Source organism: Pundamilia nyererei, unplaced genomic scaffold (assembly GCF_000239375.1).
Source record: "Pundamilia nyererei isolate P.nyererei 1_Seehausen unplaced genomic scaffold, PunNye1.0 scaffold00291, whole genome shotgun sequence".
NCBI classification, from domain to species: domain Eukaryota; kingdom Metazoa; phylum Chordata; class Actinopteri; order Cichliformes; family Cichlidae; genus Pundamilia; species Pundamilia nyererei.
The window spans coordinates 578,540-599,529 of NW_005187692.1; the positions used below are offsets into that span (position 1 = coordinate 578,540).

A 20,990-nucleotide genomic window follows, 5' to 3' on the forward strand; every position below is an offset into this window, starting at 1 on the left:
ATCAAGTCAATATTAGACTACTAACTTAAAAGCACTAAGTAAACGAGAATTTAACGACAACCTAATGCTAATAAGTTCGTTTGCAAACATAACATTACCTCTGACGAAGTGGTCGCTGCAGACACGGGCATTGGCAGACTCTGCTCCTCCCGACTGTAAACGTAAATTTAAAATCCATGTTTTCCTACGTTTTTCGGTTAGAATTTTCCATTTTTCTCCTCTTCGTTGGGCTATTTTTGGTACCCTAAAATACCGTTTATCAGTTTCTCGGGTCGACCTACTGGAGCATCCGTAAACACAACAGGACATAGGCATTTTGCGTACTGTCTGTCTGTGATTTTGCGCTTATCTTTTTCACTTCCGACCGCCAGTCAAATTTCGCGCTTTACGTCGACGTCACGTCTACGTCAAATGAAACCTAGCTATACTTGAGTGACTTAAGCCTGCATTTCTTCTAAAGGCCAGCAGAGAGCGCTTCTGCGAGCTGTTAAAGAAGCTGGCTGTATCCCAATTCAGGGTCTGCAGCCTTAAAGGCCGCATTTTAAGGCCGATTACGTCACTGCGACGCGACGAAGGCTGTCCCAATTCGAAGGCTGCTCGAAATGCGGCCCTCAAATGCGTCCTTCATTTCCCTGAATTTTAAGGACGTGGCGGTGTAGACTTAGTGGGCCAACATATCCCAGAATGCATAGCGCGGCGATGGGTGTGGATAATTTTGCCGAAAAAAACGGCGGACGAGGGGCGCTTGAAGAGTAAACTTTAAGTAACTACTGAATATTATGTCACTTATTTATGTGCAAATGTTTGATAACGAAGAACATGAAAACATTACTGTTGGCCACATGTCAGCAAAGTTATGTGACATTAGTGACGTTTGTACAAACTTGTTTTTAAAGCCTTTACTTTAAAATATACACCATTCAATAGCTGAACTTAATCTTACAGAGAATGATCAAAGCTCATGTAGAAACAAACAAACAAATGAACAAAAGATTTTCTCCTTCATTTCTGTCAAACAATGCTGTACGTAACGTTTCCAGCTGTTAGTATCATGGTTGCTAGGCAACCTGGGCAGCGCAACGGAGGCTAGACCGTCCCATTTTACAAGCCTCGCACTTCCGGCCTTAGCGGTCTTTAAGTACGCGGCCTTTGTGGACTGTTAAGGCTGCGTACTTTAAGGCTGAATTGGGATACAGCCATTGTATAGAGGTTTATGATGAAGCAGCCTTTGGCTCCTCTGATCTTTGACCTCAGTAACCATTTTCCTGATGAGTTTATGGGCTAGTTTTAAGTCCTATTGTTCATTTAGTAAATTATAGTCCAATCAGATTAAAGGACAAACCGGTGTATTTTCATTGGCTAACTTGTGAGCTGTCAGCCAATGAGCATGCAGTAACACATCATCATAGAAGTAGTACAGTAGCTGTTTTCTGGAAAATCATGTTTACCTTGTTCATCGAGCAGTTTTTTGGCCAGCTCTTCATTTTCCACCTCGTCTGGTCCCTCTAGTTCAAGAGGTTCATCTGTGATGTCCAGAGCCTCGAGCTCCAGCTCCAGCTCCTCTGTTGTGCTGCCCGCATCCTTCCCCTCTCTGCCATCTGAACCCAACAGCAGCACGGTCAAAACAAAGTACACAAATCTCTTCCTTTTTTGTAAGCATGGGTGTTTTATAACATACCTTTGGCATCCTCCTTCTCTTTGCCCTGACTGCTCTTCTCATTGTCCTTAAAGAGGATGGCGGGCACAAATGCCTTCAAGTCCACCAAGTTCTCATAGAAGTTACGAGCGTCTTCGTCTTCCCAGATCCCTCCTTCCAGGTCATACTCTCCAGGCTTCCCGGGGGTGAAGATGTCGATCCCGGGGCCGTGCTCTGTGACAGCAGAGCCATGATAATATCAGATATTAACAAAAAATTGACAGGGTATAATATAAGGAAGAAAAAAAAATGTGAGGCCACACACCCTCCTGCACAGTCTTGTCCTGAGGCAGCTCGGGCATGTTTTCATCCAGCAGATCAGCCAGAGACTGAGTGTTGGCCAGCAGCTTCTGGTAGGAAGTGGCAAATTCCTCGTACTGCTTGTGTCGGTCCTCGCTCAACTCTCCTTTGGAATGCAAGATCCGCCTGAAGAGGACAAAAAGTTAGGTATGCTCAAACAATCACGCAGTGGTTTCCCGTAACAGCTGAACCTCACCTGTTCTGTCTCTCAATGTTCTGCAGCTCCCGGTGGTCCTTCTTCAGGTGTTTGGTGAGTGATGTGAAGTATTCCCGCAGAAGATTCTGGAAGGGCTGCTGCTTCTCACTGCTGATGATCTCGCTGGGAGGGAAAGCCAAGCCAAACTTCTCGGCCGCCAGTTTCACCTTGCGGGGCACCAGCCCAGCAATGTCGTCCCCGCAGTGCTTACAGAAGCTGATCACCACGGAAACATGGGTGTGCGTCTCGCGGTCAGCCCCAATTATGTTTTTCAGCTGCTCGTAAATGAGCGAGAGACCCTCTTTGTCTGTGAAGAGACCGACGATGGTGAGCTCGGCGATGAAGCGGAGGTCTGTGCGCAGCTTGCTTACGTTGGGTGCCTTCTCCTCCTTCCTGGCTTCAAAGTGCTTCTTCCAGGCCTGCAAGAGCAACGGGGCAAACTCGGCGTACCTCTGGTGGAAGAGCGAGCACAGATGGACCGCGCAGCCGACATCTGAGATCTTCAGCTTCGCTTCCACAACGGAGCTCACAGCCTCACCGATGTACTTGCTGAGGTTGAGTGAGGCAAAGTCGTTGGAGAGTGAGTCTCGCTGCTGCTCGGTCAGCGTGCGCAGCTTCTTCACGAAGGCGGTGTTCTTTTTAAGGCTCGAGTCCAGGCGGCTAAAGAAGGCCTCTTCAGGACGACCCTCCTGGGCATTCTGGTTCTTGCTGCGCAGTTCCTTCCTACACTGATGGCGCTCCCATGCCTCCTGGTACAGCTGATGCCCCTCCTCCTTCTCCCTGTAGAGATGGGGTGACCCGCAGAAAGAGGCGTGATTAAAGAAAGATAGTAAAACCAGTGCAGTTGTTTCGGGTGCTACAGTGGCCCTAAGACTAACATCAGGGGTTGAGATGGATGGTGGTGATCAACTCTGGCTCTGCGAAAGGTCAAGTCAAACATATACACGCTGGACCAGCAGACACATCACTTCCTCTTATGTTTATTTCTTAAATGAAGGTCATGCTGACATCAACATGCTTTTAAAACATAAAAACACATGTTCTTGTATCAGGTTTTTAAAAGTAGGAGACACAAAAGAAAACTTTCATCTGCACACAGTGTATGACAAACTTTTAACTTAAGGTTTAAGTGGCTGAGCTTTATCACATTTTTTACATGTTACTGTATTAAGTATTTTACACAAAGGCCACATGGAGATATTCAAATAAACTCACCTGATCAGCTTGCATTTGAACTCAACTACAGCCATTTTAGGGAATCTAGAAATTTTGTGTAGTTCATTTATTACATGCAAATTTACAGCTTTTAAACCCAACAGATTAAACTGTGCACAAGCAGATGAAGCACTGATGTGGAGAGGTTTTGTATTTCTAGTACATTAGGATCCCATTAAAGATCATCTTTGAATTCAAATTTATTAATGCTAAATTAGAAAAACTACAGAGATTCATCTTGGGATAAAGATGTAGGTCAAACCGCCATGTTATCAGCTCTTATGTAGCCAAATCTCCATTTTATTGTGAATTTTAGTGCAGTGTATTATTCTACAGACTTTAAAAACAAGTCTTTGTATGCCTTCCCCACTCTTATTATGCTTATATACTAATGAGCCTCAGCATAACCACTGACCAAAATGCTGGATTTTGACGATAATGTTGTTCTTCTATATGATGTGGACCAAGATCACAGCCCTGCGCTTGGCAGATTTGTTAACATTGGTGTGTCCACACCTTCCTCCAATAAGTGTGGCTAAGATTAAGTAAGCGGTAGAATTGATCTAAATGGCATTTTAAACATTGCTAAAATCGCTATTAACTCAGAATTTAACAATCAAGATGACTTACTTGAGGAGGGCAGCCTCCTCCTCACGTTGTCTTTTGGCTTCCTCCTCTTTAAGCTTCCTCTCCTGCTCCTCTTGCTGCCTTTTCTCTTCCTCTTCCTTCTTCTTCTGCTCCTCCTCTGCCTTCAGTTTTTCCTCCTCTTTCTTCTTCCGCTCCTTCTCCTCCTTCTTTTTCTTTTCTTCCTCCAGCCGCTTCCTCTTCTCCTCCTTGCCGCCGTCTTTTTTGCCGCTCATTTTGGCCTCGTCTTTGGCCTTGTCCCGAGCAGATGCCGGCCTCCTCTCAGCCTCCCTGTCCTTCTCCTTTTCCTTGTTGCTGAAGGTGCAAACATCTTTCTCATCCATGTTTACTGAGCGCTTGCGTTCAGCAGGCATACTGAGGAAGGACAACGAGAAAAGCTTAATGGCAATAGATGCTGCTGTATAAGTTAAAGAATCATACAACAATCTGTGATTTTTTGAAAATATTTCCATCAGCCTCTTATTAAAATTAAAATATTAATTATCAGCTTTGTTATTAAATATTGTGATTTCCTTTGATTCTATTCGACCATCCAATTTAAGAAAAAACCCTCAGGAGGGTATGGAACTTGTTGTCCAAAATCCTCAAATCAACAAACCAACCATTTACGATCAAACAAACTCAGCTTATATGGGTCCAAGTTACATTTACACCGAATAATACAGTCAAGTATAAAAACATTTATACTTTTAATTTTTTTTTTTACATGCACATTCCACTGACACTGTGACATACAGTGCTGTACTTTGCAGCTGAGTTTCATTCCTGATGTTACTGAGGTAATAAGCTGCACATATAACATCTATCTGCAGATAATAGTGCACTTATAACATACTGTAAATAAGAGAATACATGAAAATATGGCACCTGCATTTTAAATTGAAACTCTGATAATAACCTGCTCCCAACACAGTGATGTGTTCAGCATCAGTTACCATGGTGATTTAGCCAACTAAAAAGAGAGACACTGAAACCTATGATTTGAATCTCAAGACAGCTCACTAAACCATTCATCTCACTTCAGAGTACACCCCTCTGGACTCTCACTGTGGGTGGGGCTGCAGGTACACTCAATAGCAGTGAACTAAGTGAGGAAACGATGTACAGTATCTCACAAGTATACCCCTCACATTTTTGTAAAGATTTTATTATATTTTTCCATGGGACAACATGAAAAATCATGTCTGTTCTGTTTGTAAAAACGTAAAAGTTAAAAATAACAATTTAAATAAAATAAATAAATAATAATCAAGTGGACCACTTGGAAAAATAAATCCTTTGGGCATTTCTTTTGGCCTTCAGACAATAATTCTGATTGTTACAGTGCTCAACGGAACATTCAAAAAAAATAAATGAATCAATTGGGCCAGTTTCATTTAGGCATTTACTCACTTTTGTTGGCAGCGGTTTAGGCAATAATGGGTGTGGGTTGAGTTATTTAGAGATGACAGCAAATTTACACTGTTGTACAAGCTGTACACTCACTTCTTTATATTGTATCAAAGTGTCATTTCTTCAACGTTGGCCCATAAAAAGACATAAGAACATATTTACAAAAATTTAAGGGGCAGACAGATACATCTATATCAATTCATTTTGAAGATGTTTTGAAACAAATCAAAAATAAGTAACTAAAATTAAACATGCACACAGACTATCGTTGTACTGCTGTGTGTGAACCGCACAGATAAGCCCAACGATTTCCTGTTTACCTGACACATTAAAACAAATTCAGGATTGATATAATCTAAAAGTCACGTCTAAAGTCTCCAGACACAAAATGGAGGAAGGGTCATCGTGATGAGATGTCATAAGGGCCTAAAATTTAAAAAAAAATTCAGTTTAATCAAACATTCAGACAGAAACTCCGCGTAAACACGGCTGAACGGGCCCTGCAGGTGAGCAGGTAAATCAAGCGAGAAGCTCCTTAAAGCTGACACCTGTCCGCGCGTGTAAACGCCGTTTGGTTCGTGCACGTTTTTAAAAAAGAAGAGATTAACATTAAACGTGTAATGCTGTTCCACTGTAAACGCTACGTTCAACAGAATCAACCTTTTGGGGTTGAACTTGTAATGTTAAAGTCAGCGTGACAGCCGCCCACGCAGACTCCGCCTGTTATCCGCCAAACCTGCGTCAGCCTCCTCCGTGTGAACAGCTTAGCAGAAGCTTCACTTTAAAAGACAAGGAGAAAGCCGCGTTCACAGCGCCCAGCAGACGCTGCGACGTTTTTAAACGAACAAACAAATTTATAACAAAAAAGAGCTAGCGTTAGCACGGCTAGCGAGTTTAGCTCAAATGGACTTAGCGAAAACAGGCACAAACAAACGCTTAGACAGCGCAAAACTGACAGACAGTAATTACAACGCAAATTTACAAACATACAGCAAGCACTCCCTGTTTAGAGAAGCCTAGTTTCTTCTAAATAATATGTAAAGATGAGCGGGGTTACCTGTTAGCCGTAGCAAAACAAACATCGGTTCATCCGTGCTGGTTTCCGGGTGAACAGCATCAGGACCCTCTCGTTTTGGAGTTCCAAATTATGCCTGATTAAAAATGTATAAGTTACCTTACATTTTCTCCGATACATGAGAGCATTTTTATTCTGGGCTTTCGAAACGATTACCTTAACAATTTAATCTTCAAAGAAGTGAATAATATTGTATTATATATTAAAATTATTGTCTCCCCAACAGCCAGCATTCCAGACTGCTAACAGGTCAGACAATGGCTGTATCCCAATTCAGGGTCTGCAGCCTTAAAGTACGCAGCCTTAACGGTCCATAGGACAATCTTAAATAAGTGGTTACAAAGAGACATCACAATTTTTGGAAGAATATTATTAACCAAAATGGATAGTTTATCTAGATTTATATATCCAGCTTACTCTTTATCAATATCAAATAAAGTTATTAAAATAATTAATAGCATGAATTTTAATTTTATTTGGAGAAATAAGTGCCATTATATATCTAAAGATGATTTGGTTAAACCATACATTGAAGGCGGTGGAAACGCAATTGATTTTGATATAATGAATGGTGTTTTGAAACTTAAATGGTTAAAATCCTTCCTAAATAATCCACACTCCATTTGGTTTTTTATACCAAGTAAGGTCTTTAACACACTGGGGGGTATCGATTTTCTCCTAAAATGTGACTTTGAAATTACTAAGCTACCTGTTAAACTCTCTGAATTCCATAAACAGGTCCTTCTTTATTGGAAAATGTTATTTAAACATAATTTCACTCCACATAATAGCCCAATTTGGAACAATAGATATATACTGATGAACAGAAAATCTATTTTTATTCAAGATTGGTTATCAAAAGGTGTTTGGGCAATTGCCCATTTTGTAGATGAGGAAGGACATGTTTTAGGACATCAAGATTTTTGCCAAAAGTTTAATATCCAATGTTCTAAAAGTAAATTTAATCGGGTTATAAAATCCATTCAATTGTCACTTAAAAACATAGTTGTAAATGATATAATATATTCTGACATCTCCCCCAAGTTAAGGCAATTATATATAAATGGTATTCGATTTTGTGATGTTAAATGCAACAATAAGTTTCTTAGATCTTCATTAAGGAGTCTTTATTCTCCAAATTTACTTAGACGTAATTACATATTAAAAGATTTCCAAAGGGAAGAAATTGAAAAAATAAGAACTGATTATATCACCTTCCCTATCCCTCCTAAATGGAAAGAAGTCCAATTTAAAATCTTGAACAAAATTTACCCGACAAATAGACTCCTTGGTGATAGATTCAAAATAGAAACGGGTAATTGTGTATTTTGTGAAACAGAAGAGGAGGATTTGGACCATCTATTCTTTTTGTGCAATTTTATACAAATATTTTTGGTTGGATTTTCATACCTGGCTTTATTCCAGTGGGATTCAAATTACCCCATTTACCTTAAATATGATAATGTTTGGAGTGTTTTTGAAAGAAAAGAAAACTAATTATGGTGTTAATATGTTATTAATCACGTGAAAGCAATTTATACATAAATGTCGTTTTCTTAAGACTAAACCAGCACTAGCTTACTGGAAAAACGACTTAAACCTGTTGGTTAAATCTTTGACCTTAGTTTAAAAAAAAACTTTTTTTGTTTCCTTTGTGGAAGATTTTGATTTAGTAAGTTAATAATCTGTTAAGTTATGTGACCCCATCTTTATATTTTCTTTTTCCTATGTATGAAAGTTGTTAATATGTAAGGAATGTTTATTCTCTGAATATGTAATATATGGTGTATTTTGTTGTTTGTATGTTAATATTACTAAAAATAAAATAAAAAATAAAAAAAGCCTTAACGGTCCACAAGGGCCGCGTACTTAAAGACCGCTAAGGCCGGAAATGCGAGGCTTGTAAAATGGGACGGTCTAGCCTCCGTTGCGCTGCCCAGGTTGCTTAGCAACCATGATACTAACAGCTGGAAACGTTATGTACAGCATTGTTTGACAGAAATGAAGGAGAAAATCTTTTGTTCATTTGTTTGTTTGTTTCTACATGAGCTTTGATCATTCTCTGTAAGATTAAGCTCAGCTATTGAATGGTGTATATTTTAAAGTAAAGGCTTTAAAAACAAGTTTGTACAAACATCACTAATGTCACATAACTTTGCCGACATGTGGCCAACAGTAATGTTTTCATGTTCTTCGTTATTAAACATTTGCACATAAATAAGTGACATAATATTCAGTAGTTACTTAAAGTTTACTCTTCAAGCGCCCCTCGTCCGCCGTTTTTTTTCGGCAAAATTATCCACACCCATCGCCGCGCTATGCATTCTGGGATATGTTGGGCCACGAAGTCTACACCGCCACGTCCTTAAAATTCAGGGAAATGAAGGACGCATTTGAGGGCCGCATTTCGAGCAGCCTTCGAATTGGGACAGCCTTCGTCGCGTCGCAGTGACGTAATCGGCCTTAAAATGCGGCCTTTAAGGCTGCAGACCCAGGTATTAGTTATATCTGTGAAAAGGTTACAGTTGATAATGGCTGTTTAATGCCCTGATATGACTCAACATGGGTACTGCAGGTTTTCAACAAGCAAGTAGAGGTGTTATTATGGACTTTCTTCTTTACCGGTGTCAGTTATTTGCCTTTCAGTTACTTCTTGAATCTCTTAAATGGTTTTTTACTTCATGCCTTTTTTCTTTTCCCCTATATTCGGTCTATCCAGGTTTAGCTGTTCACATCTGTGTCTTCTTTACCAATCAGCCCTCTGCATATATTTTGACCTACTACCCCCTTTTCCTAATCAGTTTATGTTGATCGTAATGGAAGAAATTATGAATTCAAGGAAAGATGCAAAGGGAAATTCATGAGGACTTCAGAGGATCCACTTCCACCTTCAGAGGAGCTCCACTTACAAAAGCCTCCTTAATAATGTGATATTGCATGTTGTTGATGCAGGTGTGTAGACAGACTACCAAAAGATGAAGGTGTGTTTGTGTACATGTGTGTGAATGAGAGGAAGACAGGTGGAAAGGTGAGCAAGAAGTAGAGGCAGCGAAGGTGGATGAGTTTAAATACTTGAGGTCAACCATCCAAAGCAACCGACAGTGCACGAAAGAGGGAAGAAGACAGGGTGGAGTGGTTAGCACTGAGACAGACTGACTCCCGTCCTATGGTAGCAACCCTCAACCGGATAAGCAGAAGAGAATGGATGTATGGTTTAGAAGACGGTGGCAGATACAACAAGACAGACAACAAGGCTGAAGTACTTTTCCCAAGTATTCACAGAATTCAGACAGCTCTTATTGTGGCTGCGCTTCAGGGACACTTCACTCAGTTAGAAACTTTCCCAAGAGAAATGAACTATTCAGCTGTGGCTCTAGTTCTGCCTTTCCCTCTTTTCCACTTTCTCTCATTGTGCTTTTCACAAGTCTCTGATTCCTCTTGTGATTTTAGCAGTATGTATTTCATCAGCTTTTAAAGCTAACTTTTCCTTTTATTTTTATTCGGCCTCCCAGAGCCTGCATTTTAGTCCTCTCTTCCCAAAAATAACACTTCTGAATACCATCTATACATACCCACAGTGGTAGCAGCAGGATGCCCGCAGTATGCAGTTTAATAACAGTTCTCGGGTTTTGCTCATTCCTCAGAGAGTAGAGATTTATTTAAACACACTCTTTCCACTTGTTCATTCATCTGAAATTCCCTCCTGGCACAGCCTTGCTGTGTGTGTGTGTATGTTACAATTGCAGCTTTATTGGCACGGTATGAATGAGGCACACATGCATGTGAGGGGAAACCCAGGGACGCTCCACAGCGAAGCCATTCACTGGAGAACTCCACTTAGGTGTGGTTATATTATAACATGCTTATTACAGATGACAACCGTGTGCTTTTTTACGATGTCATGTCTGGACGATTAATGATGAAAATGCTGCCCTTCCTAAAGAGGGTGTTTAAACCATTCTGCTAACTTCCAACTCCATATTTTACAGACATGCAAAGCTACTGCTGTAAAGCTCAAACTCAGTTCATCCTCACCCTTTAAACCAACTCTCTTCTCATTGGCTGCCTCCAATACACAGGTTTGAACAGCAGGTGCGTAGAGCTTCTGTGCACAAGATGTCTGTTTATGCAACATTCCTTCTTGCTTAATACAAAGTGAAGAGTAGATAAGACTGCATGTCAGAAATTTTAGCTCAGAATTTGGCCACGTTTAATAAAAGAAGTCATTTTAAAAGCATATTTATGATAGCAAGTAAACAAGATCATAAAGACTAACGGATGGTGTTTTTTTTTTTCAGGAGCACCACATCTAGATACTTGTGTACCCTCAAACAATGCAAACTGCCACTAAATTTGTTTTTATTCAGCAGGCTGAATTTGCTTAGTACAGTGAAATATAAACAAGAAAGCTCTACTGAGCATGCTCAGCACGAGGATGTCAGATTGAGGACTACATGTTCAGAAGCTGCTGTACATCACAAAGTGTCATGAAGAAGAAATCACTGTAGATGCAGAAGATTAAAGTTTTATTTCAACAGTTCTTTGAGCAACTGAATATTTCTCCAGATATGTAATCCACAATAGCAGATCGTCATGCTTCGCTGAGCCACGTCCCCAAAATCCCACCTGTACCATCAACAGGGTCAAGACAAAGGATCAGGAAAAAAACCCCCAAATAATGCAATATGTCTCTAAATAACAGCTACACAAGCTAAGAAAATTTTATCAAAAAAATACTAATTTTAAAAAGTTACATCAGCAATGAATGTGGCTAAATCTGAAATAAAACTAGACCTATCGCAGACTCTAAACAACAACAAAACCCCCCAACAGATTAATGAATCATTCAGGGAAGTGTCTGATTTGAAGGGCCAAACAAATAACGTTTGCAAAATCCACAAAAATTTTACACAGCAAACTCAGTCCTGCAGAACTGCAACGAGTCACTTTTCAGCTCAGTAACAGGAGCCAGAGACTCAGAAATGGAAGAAACCATCATTTTATAAACCAGTTCACTTTGACCCATTTCTGCCTGATTATAAAGTCTTCCACAAATTTTAGAAGTTTATGGAGAAGTTATTTAGTAACTGATTATTGAATATTGAACCTCATTTATCACTTCATACCACCTGTAAGTTACTGGTATTTGACTTGCAATCAAATTAATTTTCATCAGTCTATGGAAATTACTTATACAGAAAGGCTGATAACAGAAAAGCTTCTGCCACTGACTTCTTCTTTGGAAAACTGCTGTAGCCCCAACAGTGTCTGAGTTTCTGTGTTCATGATCTGTAAGTCACTGATATGATTTAATAAGTAAAATCCTTCGAATTTCACTTCAAATCAAATTGGTTTCTTCCAGTGGTTGATGGATAACAGGTGGGACCTGACAGAAGTATTCACTATGTAAACTTGTTTAAACATGTCCATGCAGATTGCTGATGGATTCCCATCAATGTCTTCTGCCTTCATGTCTGGACTATCATAAATGTCGAAGTCCTTCAACTCTACAGCTAATGTGAGTACCAAAAATCAGAAAAACAGCAGATGATGATGCTATTTTTCTAATATTACTGTAATTGCAATTTTTTTTCAGCCTCCAGCAGTAGATGAAGGTTTGGTGTCCTGAAGGATCTTTCACAGAGCTCAACTGCAGCCTTCTTTTGATTGGTTGGTTTAAACTACACCTCCATCCATCTGTGTTAAAGCTGCGTGATGAGAGTGATTTAACACTTGAGGAGCTGCCTTTGTGATGAGTTTCAGGTTTCTTTAAGACTTTGGATCAGTGCTGCTGAAGCTCAGTGGAAGTAGTACGAACAGCAGTGTTAACATGCCATATACGTTTAAATCTGACACGATCCACGATGAAATCCCTTCTCTTCTAAAAAAATACCTGTAATAAAAATGGTAAAAATATCTAAAGAGGTATCTCCAGCCGGTCTCACTGTGGATGGCCAATAGCAGGAGTCTGTGCAGCAGACCAACATGTAAAGATGGCCTAGGGTCTTTGAGCCAGCCGGCTCTTCCCTTCTTCCTGCTCCATCAGCTTGAAGTGAGTGTAGGACAGGATACCTGCCAGAGTACAGAGGATCCCCAACGCCTGAGTGAGAGACGGGAGGAGAGTAGAAGGTTTGGAAACTGAAAACTGCCTGGTTTGACTCATCAGAGCAGCACAGGAAGACTCACCTGGTTGAGTGAGAGTGGGTCATGGAAGAGCAGGTATCCACCAACCAGTGTGATGCAGAATTTAAAATGACCAAACATGTTATAGCTGTGAACTAGAATCAGGATAACAACATTTATGAATGTCATCTGAAATATTTGTACCAGAAGGACCTTGAGGCAAACCCCTCAGCACTATTCTGAAAAGACCACAACTCTTCCAGAAGTCTCTGAAGACCTCTTCAAGATGTTTAATTGCAATTTGCATTTTTTTTTTTACCACTTATCTGGGTTAGAGGTGTAAGGAAAGCAATCAATGGAGAAATATACAGGCCTTTCTCTCTTTTGTGACTTTCTGGAAGGATAACATGTTCAACATGCCTTAAAAACACTAGTTAGATGCCTGAACTACATCAACTGCCTACTTTTGATTTAGATGAGCATTAGGTTAGACAGCTCCTCACAAAATACCAATAAAACCAGAAACCTAAAACCGCCTTAAAAAATTCTTAAAAAAAAAAAAAAAGTTCCAAAAACCTAGGTGAGTCCTCAAAACCTAAGAAAAACAGTGAAATGATCAAGAACTTAATAAAAGTTCTCAACCCTTAAAGAGGTGTTTGGTTTGGAGTTCTTGAATCCCTAAAAAGCTCCTCACAAAGACTTCAAGACGCTGAAACACGAAAACTGACTCAAGGAGGTTTTAAATCTTTCCAAGACATAAACAGGTTCACTGTAAAGAACTTCTTAAACACCATTTTAAGAAGTTCTGCAACCCTTTCAATAAGACTAGAAAGTTTGATACATATGTAGCTCCCAAAGCTGCCAGAGAAAACCAATGTCTCCCCTGAAGGAGATCAGGAACACAAGAAGTCCAAAGAAAGCCTCATATTTGCACAAATTACTTCAGTTTACTTATTTATTAAAGTAAACTCCAACGAGATCTACGACAAACTGAAGCAACCACTGACAAACTGAAGCAACCACTGACATTACAAGACCTCTTCTAGCCCACAAGTGTTTGAGGATACGTAACAGGTGAGGTGTTTCCAATGATCCAGTAGATGGATAGGTTGACCAGGAAAGCCACCACGCCCGAGAACAGCACAGTCATCTAGAAGGAAGAAGAAAGCAGCCAGAAGAAAAGGAAAACACTGTTACCAGCTGCTCCAAATCTCAAACTAAGACTTGGAACATGAGTCAATGTATTAAATTAAACACTTCTATCTATTAATACATATAGCAGTATTTAATAACCAACTGACCAATGTGACTATCAGCAGAACAGACAGGCAGAATAAATGCCCCGCTTTTAATGTCTTTGATAAAATGTGCCAGACTATTACTTGGAAAGTCCCAGACATTAGATCCAATTGCAGATCATGTAGCTGCAGTTGTGTGCGTCTTTTTAAATGGTGTGTTAGTGTGTGTGTCATGTTGAGTCTGACCAGAGCAGGCAAAGACCAGGGTCCAAATATTCCTCCGGATCCAGTCAGCGGCTCAAACAGTGGAACGATGCAGAGCAGGAAGGCTGACGATAGAGGAGCCTAAAAGGACAGTCTGTGCAGTAAAAATCTACAGCCATTGCATTATAACAAGTATAAAATATAAATAACATCCTACTATTACTCCAAAGCTCTCCGCTAACCTGTCTCTGACCTGTAATGTGTCTTTAAGACACATTGCTTAATAGACACTGAAGCTGATTAACGTTTGATTTTACTGCTCTAGTCTACACTGTGTTGGTGAGGTGACAATCGTCAAACAATCTTTTAATTAATACATTTTAAATAATAAATTTTAAAGTTGTCTTTTTTTTTTAAACAAAAACCTTGAAAACTATGTTAAATACGTGGTACTAAAAATCTAGTGGACAAAGTACTTTTTAATTCCAAGTCCAATTCCAATACCATCATTTGGAACTGAATGGTACAAACAAGCTCCAAACCAAACATCAGCAGATCTCAAGGCAATTTGCAAGTCATTATGAAGAAGCCCTATATGACAGTAACAGGTCCTGAATAATTTATATCAGCAAGTTACAGGATGAGCCATAGGCCAACGTCAATGCCCCAAATCATCTGAAAGTATCAAAAAGTACCAACATAACTCTAGATGACAACTCGTAACAAGTCCCACATAATTCTGTACCAGCGGGTCCAAGAAAATATCATGAATCCAAATCAAGACACAATTGAGCAACCTGCAAATCAAAAATGAACATTTTAAGTCTCTAAGAATCCCAAGAAAAGAATAACAAGTCCCAATTCCAGTTTTAATGTAAGGCCAAACATTCCTAGAAATATACTTATTAAAACCTAGGAAATAATCCACATGAAATGAATAATAGTACAAAAATTAAGCCCAGGGTCTAAAGTCCCTATCCAGTTTGCTGTCCAAAATCAAAAGCCCAGTTGTTCATCAACAAGTCCTGTAATAAATCATTAGCATTACAAGTTTCAAGAAAAGGGAAACAAGTCCAAAATAAAATATTAGCAAGTAAACAAATATTAAAGATCTAATTTCCAACTCCAGTTCCAAAAAAAATGCAAAGAAGTCCTGGGACTAAATCTGAAAGTCTTAGGCCAAATCCCAAATGAAAGGGAACAAAGTCCAAAGCCTTGCATCTTCAGTCTGGTTCCAAGTCGAGACAAGCCAGCGAGTCTCCAATTATGACCCTAAACTAAAGCTACAAACCTCAGGCCCCAATAAAAGGAAATAAATCTAAAATCAAGTCTCTGGTCAAAATAAATAAATAAAATCAACAAGTACAAAAGTCTTGTTGCAAATTCCAAAATAGAGTTCCAAATCAATAATAAATAATGACCAACAACTCAAGGCAAGCAAAGTAAGCAGTCCAGTTCTACCCCCATCGCATAATAAGCAGTATTACATAGGAAAACTGATTAGATTATCTAACTCTAGATACTGAGTATTCAGTGATCTCTTACTTGGTTTGAGGCTGGGTCTCACCTGATAGTATAAAAGCTGCATGGAGTTCACCTGGAGCTCATGTTGCTTTGCCCCCACCCACTGAGAGAGAAATGTGGAGAACAGTTAATTACTTTACTTCAGTCTCTGTGGAGTGTTTTGTCAGCATATACATTTACTCACCACTTGGTAAAGTGACGTCACCAGAACTCCAAGAGACGCGAACACAATCCCCAGCAAGTTGAACCGCACATCATAGTACGAGTTCAGTATCACTCCTAATGTTATGGGTACCTGAGGAGAGGGGAACAGATTGTGCTGACATTGTTTCTCACTTACCCCAAAGTGACCCAAACCCCAGTATCCTGTCAGAATCATTCAGATTGGCATGTTTCTACAGCTCTAACAAGCAGATGGGACTTTGCTAACCAGTGTAAGTTTAATCTTGGTGGAGAAGGTCTTCTTGTAGTAGGTGGTCTGGATGAGGATGATGACGGGAGTGGTCATTGCTTTAGCCAACTGGTACGTTCCTATCGAATTGTTCTGTAGGGAAAGGTTGGTAAATACCACGAACCCGCAGAAGCTCAGAGCCAGCCACACGATCCTGCGAATCGGAAGGCTTTTTGGAGCAAAAACATCCATTTTCTGGCAGAAGTAGAGTCCCAGCCAGGTGACCACAAAGTGAACGAGGGTCAGGGTCATGTTGGGGAAGCCATAGTGTACGTAGATCCATTTGTTGATGAAGACGATACAGATGGAGGAGAATAGATTGACCAGCAGGCCAGCAACAATGCTCCTGTTGGCTAAAAAGCTGGCAGCCATGATCTGGGAGGCCTCAGAGTTAAAGTTACTCAGACGGAGCTTTGTTGAACTTAGCTGAGCTGCTCACACTGGCCAAAGAGAGATACGAGTGTTAGAAAGTCTAAAACTAAAAAAAAAAAACAGTCAAGACGCTCATGGTACAATACAAGCTACAAGCAAGATAAGTGTTTTTCTATTTTGAGAATCCAACAACTACAATAAAAAAATCATTAAAAGGTTTAACAAAAGCACTGAATTAACTATATGAAGGTAAATATATTATCATATTTATACATAGACCTCAATTTTTGAGTCTCAGACGTAATTGAGCAAACTAACTTAAATATAGGGATTATTTTTGGTACTTGGATGAAAGTCAGTGATCACCAAATGCTGCATTTACTACTTTGAGATGCTCCGCCATGCCTTTACTTCAGCTCCTGTCAGCTGCTGCTTGTTTTATTGAGTCTTCAGTCACAGAAAGGCTGTTTTATTGGTTTGAGATCAGGTGACTGACTTGTCCAATGAAGAATATCACATTATTATTATTATTTTAGTTTACTTTTGCAGCCTTCTTTAGGTCATTATGAATTTCCACTTTGAAGCTATCTGATCAGTTTTGTGTCATTTGTCTGATTGTGAGGAGCGAGTACAACCCTTTACACTTTGCAATCCATCCTCATGTTTCTGTAAGCAATCACTTCAATAATAAGCATTAATAGTAACCAGTATTTGCACCTTGTTGTAAATCATCTCCATTTCCATTCATGAAGTCATCCCTTAGTTATAGACTTTGACTGTGATACACTTGCCCAAGTCTTTTACTTGGTTAGATGTCATAAAGTTGTTTTTATTATCTGTAGTGGCCTTTTGGGCCTTTGGGTGCTGCTGGGCTGAGCAGTGCGTTTACTTGGTGACTTATGAAGTTTCTGCTCTCTATCATAGATTTATTTGTGTTTTTAGGGTAATAATGGCTAAGCCACGTTAGGCGTCCCAGTGAACAAATACTGAATATTAGAGATTAATATTGGTGTTTTTACTCCAATACACTGAAAGCACACAAAAGAAAGTTCCTTAAATTGTAATCCAGTGTCGTAAATAGCATAATAATCGTTAAGCCCTCTCCAAGCCTTCAGACTACCGGAGGGAACATTTTGCCGTTTGTAATGGTTAACGGTTAAAATAACGGAGTTCTGCCTGATGCTCAGTCTTACTTTATGTTTTACTTAAAACCATTAGGTGGAAACCGGTAGAGCTACTCAAGTTCACAGCTCCACTCACATCTAAAACGATACGTAGTATATATATTAAAAAAAAAAAAGACTTATCCGCTTCTCTGTCTGTCTGCCAGGCACTGAATAAAGTTTACCTCGGGTCATCTTTCCATTTGCCTCCCTGCTTCTCCTCCGTCTCGCCTTGCTGCCGCCAAACAAACCCCGGAGAGGTACCGGTCTTCCCCGGCGTTCGAAGCTCCTCTCCCGGCCTCTGCAGTGCCCAAATCCCCGCTGCTGTGCCGGAGGAATGTCTTCCCTGCTCTTCCGCAGATCGTAACACAGCCGTGACTTCTAGCAGCAAGAGAAGAAAAAAACACCCAGTGAGTGAATATGTTCCTGCTTCCTCCCAGTTTAACACCGTTTACCGTTTGTGTCTATCAAGCAACAGCGGCTGCTAACGGACCGGAGGGAAGAGGAGCGCAGAGGTGGTCTATGTGGCAGATGTCTCCCTCCATAGAGAAACTAAGCCGGGTGCAGAATTTGCAGAATGCCACAATGAAGGGTTTTCCAGCATGTTTAAGTCCGTGCCAAAGCATCTCAGTCTGATTTAAGTCCAAACTGACTGGGCCACACAAAGAACCTAAAGGGCAGCAGCCCCAGACATTCACACTACCACCATGTTTGACTGTTAGTATGATGGTCTTTTTATGAAATGTGGTGTTAGTTTTATGTGAGGTGTAACAGGACTTAAACCTTCTAAAAGTATATTTTCCCCAAAATATTCTGTGGATTTTGGGATCATCAAGATGTGTTTTGGCTAACATGAGACTAGCCTTTGGCCTGTCTTTGGTCAGTGGTTTTCTCCTTGGAACTCGCCATTTTTGCCCAGCTGTTTTCTTATTGTTGAATCATAAACTCTCAACTTAACTGGGGAAGGTGAGGTCTGCAGTTCTTTAGATGTTGTTCAGGGGCTTTTGTGACCTCCTGGATGAGTCATTGATGGGCTCTTGGAAGATTTTTTGGTTGACAACTCCTGGGAATTTTCACTACTGTTGCAAGTTTTGTGGATAATAGATGTCACTGTGGTTAACTGGAGTCCCAAAGACTTGGAAATATCTTTGTAACCTTTTCTACACTGATAGATGTCAGTGACTTTGGTTCTTATTCATTTCTTTATATCGTGGCATTATGTGTTGCTTTGAGATCTTTTAGCTTACATCAGACAGGTTCTCTTTTAGTGATTCAATAGATTTGGACGTAATCAGATTTAGATTTTTTTTCTATGATTAATAAAACACTTAAGTTTACAAAAAAACAGTGGAGACATATACAAGGCTGGATGCAATCTAATTACAACTCGTGGGGGCAGCAGTGTGAATTAAGAGACGCAGTCTGCTGAGAATTGAAAAGATGTAGAAGAAGCAGCCCCGTTAAACCTCGTGAAGCGGGAACTGACAACTCACCGCTATGGACTGGTAAAAACATTATTTTTAAGCGTTATTCAGCAGTTATACACATTTTACTCTTATGTATGGTTAGTTGGGCATGTGTCTGGTGATTACAGACCATTGGCCTTTTATTTAGTCCGCGAGTGTGCTAAATTCAGGGACTTCAACTTTGCTAGCTAACGTTAACAATGCTAACAGCGCTAATGCTGCCGTTCACAGTGAGTGGCGATGCTAACCGGCTAAATGCTCTGGTTTTGGTACAGTTGACAGTCGGTAACAAGAGCTGCTTTCTAGGGTGAATAAAATAAGAACTAGTGGTTTAGTAGAGCTGTTAGCAGCCAGTATTTTGGAAGAACTACTGCAATTAGGGAAGTATTACGTAAAGATAGATTTACGAGGTTATAACTGAACTACGTTAAGTGTTATAAAGATTGCAGTATGTTGTTGTTTTATGAGTACTAACTTTTGATATGCTCTCGGCTATATATATCGTGGCAAAATTGTTTGCTGTAGTTGTTTTATTTACATTGCATGGGTTCACACAGAACTGTGACGCTTCTTGTTAGTTTAGGCACAGTTAGCCAGTGACTAAAATTGTTTTTTAAAGAGAACCGTCGGGAAGTGCCACGGCTTTTTGTGTTGAACCTAACAGTAACCTTTGACAAGTGATTAGAAAATTAAATTGTCTTTTGTCTTCTTTTGACTGCTTCTAGTAATTTAAAGATTTACATATAATGTCAAGAACAAGGTTGATGTCCAGAGCTGTGGCAGCTACAGAGAGATAAAGATGATGAGCCATACCATGAAGCTCTGGGGAAAGAGATGCTGAAGCTAAGAAGTGAGGTGATTAAAAAGCAAGAAGCAATATGGCTTCACGAAAGGGCAGGTTTACAGGATCTTAGTGAGACCTGCCAAAATGTATGGTTTGGAGACGGTGGCACTGAAAAAATAGGTTGTCAAGCTGAAGTGACCAGGATGGACAGGATTAGATACAAGGACAGCTCGGGCTGAGATGGTTTGAACATGTGCAGAGGAGGGATGGTGCATATATTCGACAAAGGATGTTGAAGATGGTCTCTGGAGATTCACGGATGGTGTAAAGGTGGACTTGGAGAGGAGAATTTTTGGGAAAGGATGACGGGTAGGGAGATGATCTAATATCGCAACCCCTAAAGAGAGCAGAGAAAGAAAAAAAGATGTAAATTCAGTGATGTAAAAGCCTCTGAACTGCACATACATTAATATGTTTATAATTCTCTAGGTAAGGTGCTTTCTTGTGCTTCATCTTGTCCTTCAGGGCTCAGAGTGAGCTGCCGTCTCCGGTGGTTCGAGACGACGAGGTAACGGTTGCTGCCCGCAGGAGGAGGAAGAAAGTGGCCTGTATCCTGCTGCAGAAAGACTTTAACCTGATTCCTGTCCAGCCCCTACACCAACCCACTCAACCCAGCAGCTGCTGATGGGTCTTTTAATAAAGGGGAAAGGTGGAAATGTAGCTGCAAGCTTTATGGTACATTCACCTTTCTAAAATGGGAACAGGAACCTGTAACCCTACGATTTAAACTGTGATTTGTCCCGTCTTGTCCATTTTAGATGGTGGAGTCTCAGAATTGGAGGGCTTTATAACCTAGTTCAATCAATGTTGGTTGGTTTGGAGTGCTTCATTTGGTGGAGCTTCCACACAAATGCATAAACACAGTCCAGGTGGGACATGGTGTATGGGTTGGATTATAAATGAGCTCCCGTTGGTGTGTTATTGTATGGTGCAGAAATTGTTGTGATTATTGAGTCATGGTTAAGATCTGTAGTATGAAGCAAGTGCAACAAATCCTAAAATCCCAGCAAGAGATTCTGGGTATCATGATGACGATTATCAGCAATCTTTCTTGATCGTGTTTTTTTTTTTTTTTTTTTTTTTTTT

The 20,990-nt window shown here is 40.1% G+C and overlaps 3 protein-coding genes across 7 annotated transcripts in view; 1 reads left to right on the forward strand and 2 right to left on the reverse strand.

Moving 5' to 3' along the window:
• upf2 (UPF2 regulator of nonsense mediated mRNA decay) overlaps window positions 1-6,585 on the reverse strand; it is a 22,306-nt gene extending 15,721 nt beyond the window's left edge. For all 3 annotated transcript variants that reach the window (XM_005750894.2, XM_005750893.2, XM_005750892.1), the window contains exons 1-6: window positions 6,502-6,585; window positions 4,038-4,406; window positions 2,193-2,972; window positions 1,962-2,122; window positions 1,679-1,870; window positions 1,449-1,598 (exon numbers count right to left, since the gene is read on the reverse strand). In XM_005750894.2, the coding sequence (XP_005750951.1) occupies window positions 1,449-1,598; window positions 1,679-1,870; window positions 1,962-2,122; window positions 2,193-2,972; window positions 4,038-4,405 (1,651 nt within the window). In that variant the 5' untranslated portion in view covers window position 4,406; window positions 6,502-6,585. The remainder of the gene's footprint in view (window positions 1-1,448; window positions 1,599-1,678; window positions 1,871-1,961; window positions 2,123-2,192; window positions 2,973-4,037; window positions 4,407-6,501) is intronic.
• Window positions 6,586-11,291: 4,706 nt separating this feature from the next.
• slc35e3 (solute carrier family 35 member E3) lies at window positions 11,292-18,276 on the reverse strand. 3 transcript variants are annotated; one of them, XM_005750896.2, is made up of 9 exons: window positions 18,088-18,276; window positions 17,780-17,975; window positions 16,039-16,499; window positions 15,793-15,903; window positions 15,652-15,711; window positions 14,127-14,225; window positions 13,710-13,792; window positions 12,706-12,790; window positions 11,292-12,619 (listed from the first exon to the last, which is right to left on the reverse strand). In XM_005750896.2, the coding sequence occupies exons 3-9, from the start codon at window positions 16,429-16,431 to the stop codon at window positions 12,518-12,520; spliced, it is 933 nt and encodes a 310-aa protein (XP_005750953.1). In that variant the 5' UTR covers window positions 16,432-16,499; window positions 17,780-17,975; window positions 18,088-18,276; the 3' UTR covers window positions 11,292-12,517. The 3 variants fall into 3 exon arrangements, with proteins under 3 accessions (XP_005750953.1, XP_005750954.1, XP_013770811.1); XM_005750897.2 differs by lacking the exon at window positions 18,088-18,276 and adding an exon at window positions 18,050-18,067; XM_013915357.1 differs by lacking the exons at window positions 11,292-12,619; window positions 12,706-12,790; window positions 18,088-18,276 and adding an exon at window positions 12,824-12,968 and having other exon boundaries at window positions 17,780-18,004.
• Window positions 18,277-18,975: 699 nt separating this feature from the next.
• The window catches only part of nup107 (nucleoporin 107), a 14,212-nt gene continuing 12,197 nt past the window's right edge, over window positions 18,976-20,990 (forward strand). The window contains exons 1-2 of the mRNA XM_005750895.2: window positions 18,976-19,099; window positions 20,370-20,452. Of these exons, the coding sequence (XP_005750952.1) occupies window positions 19,092-19,099; window positions 20,370-20,452 (91 nt within the window). The 5' untranslated portion in view covers window positions 18,976-19,091. The remainder of the gene's footprint in view (window positions 19,100-20,369; window positions 20,453-20,990) is intronic.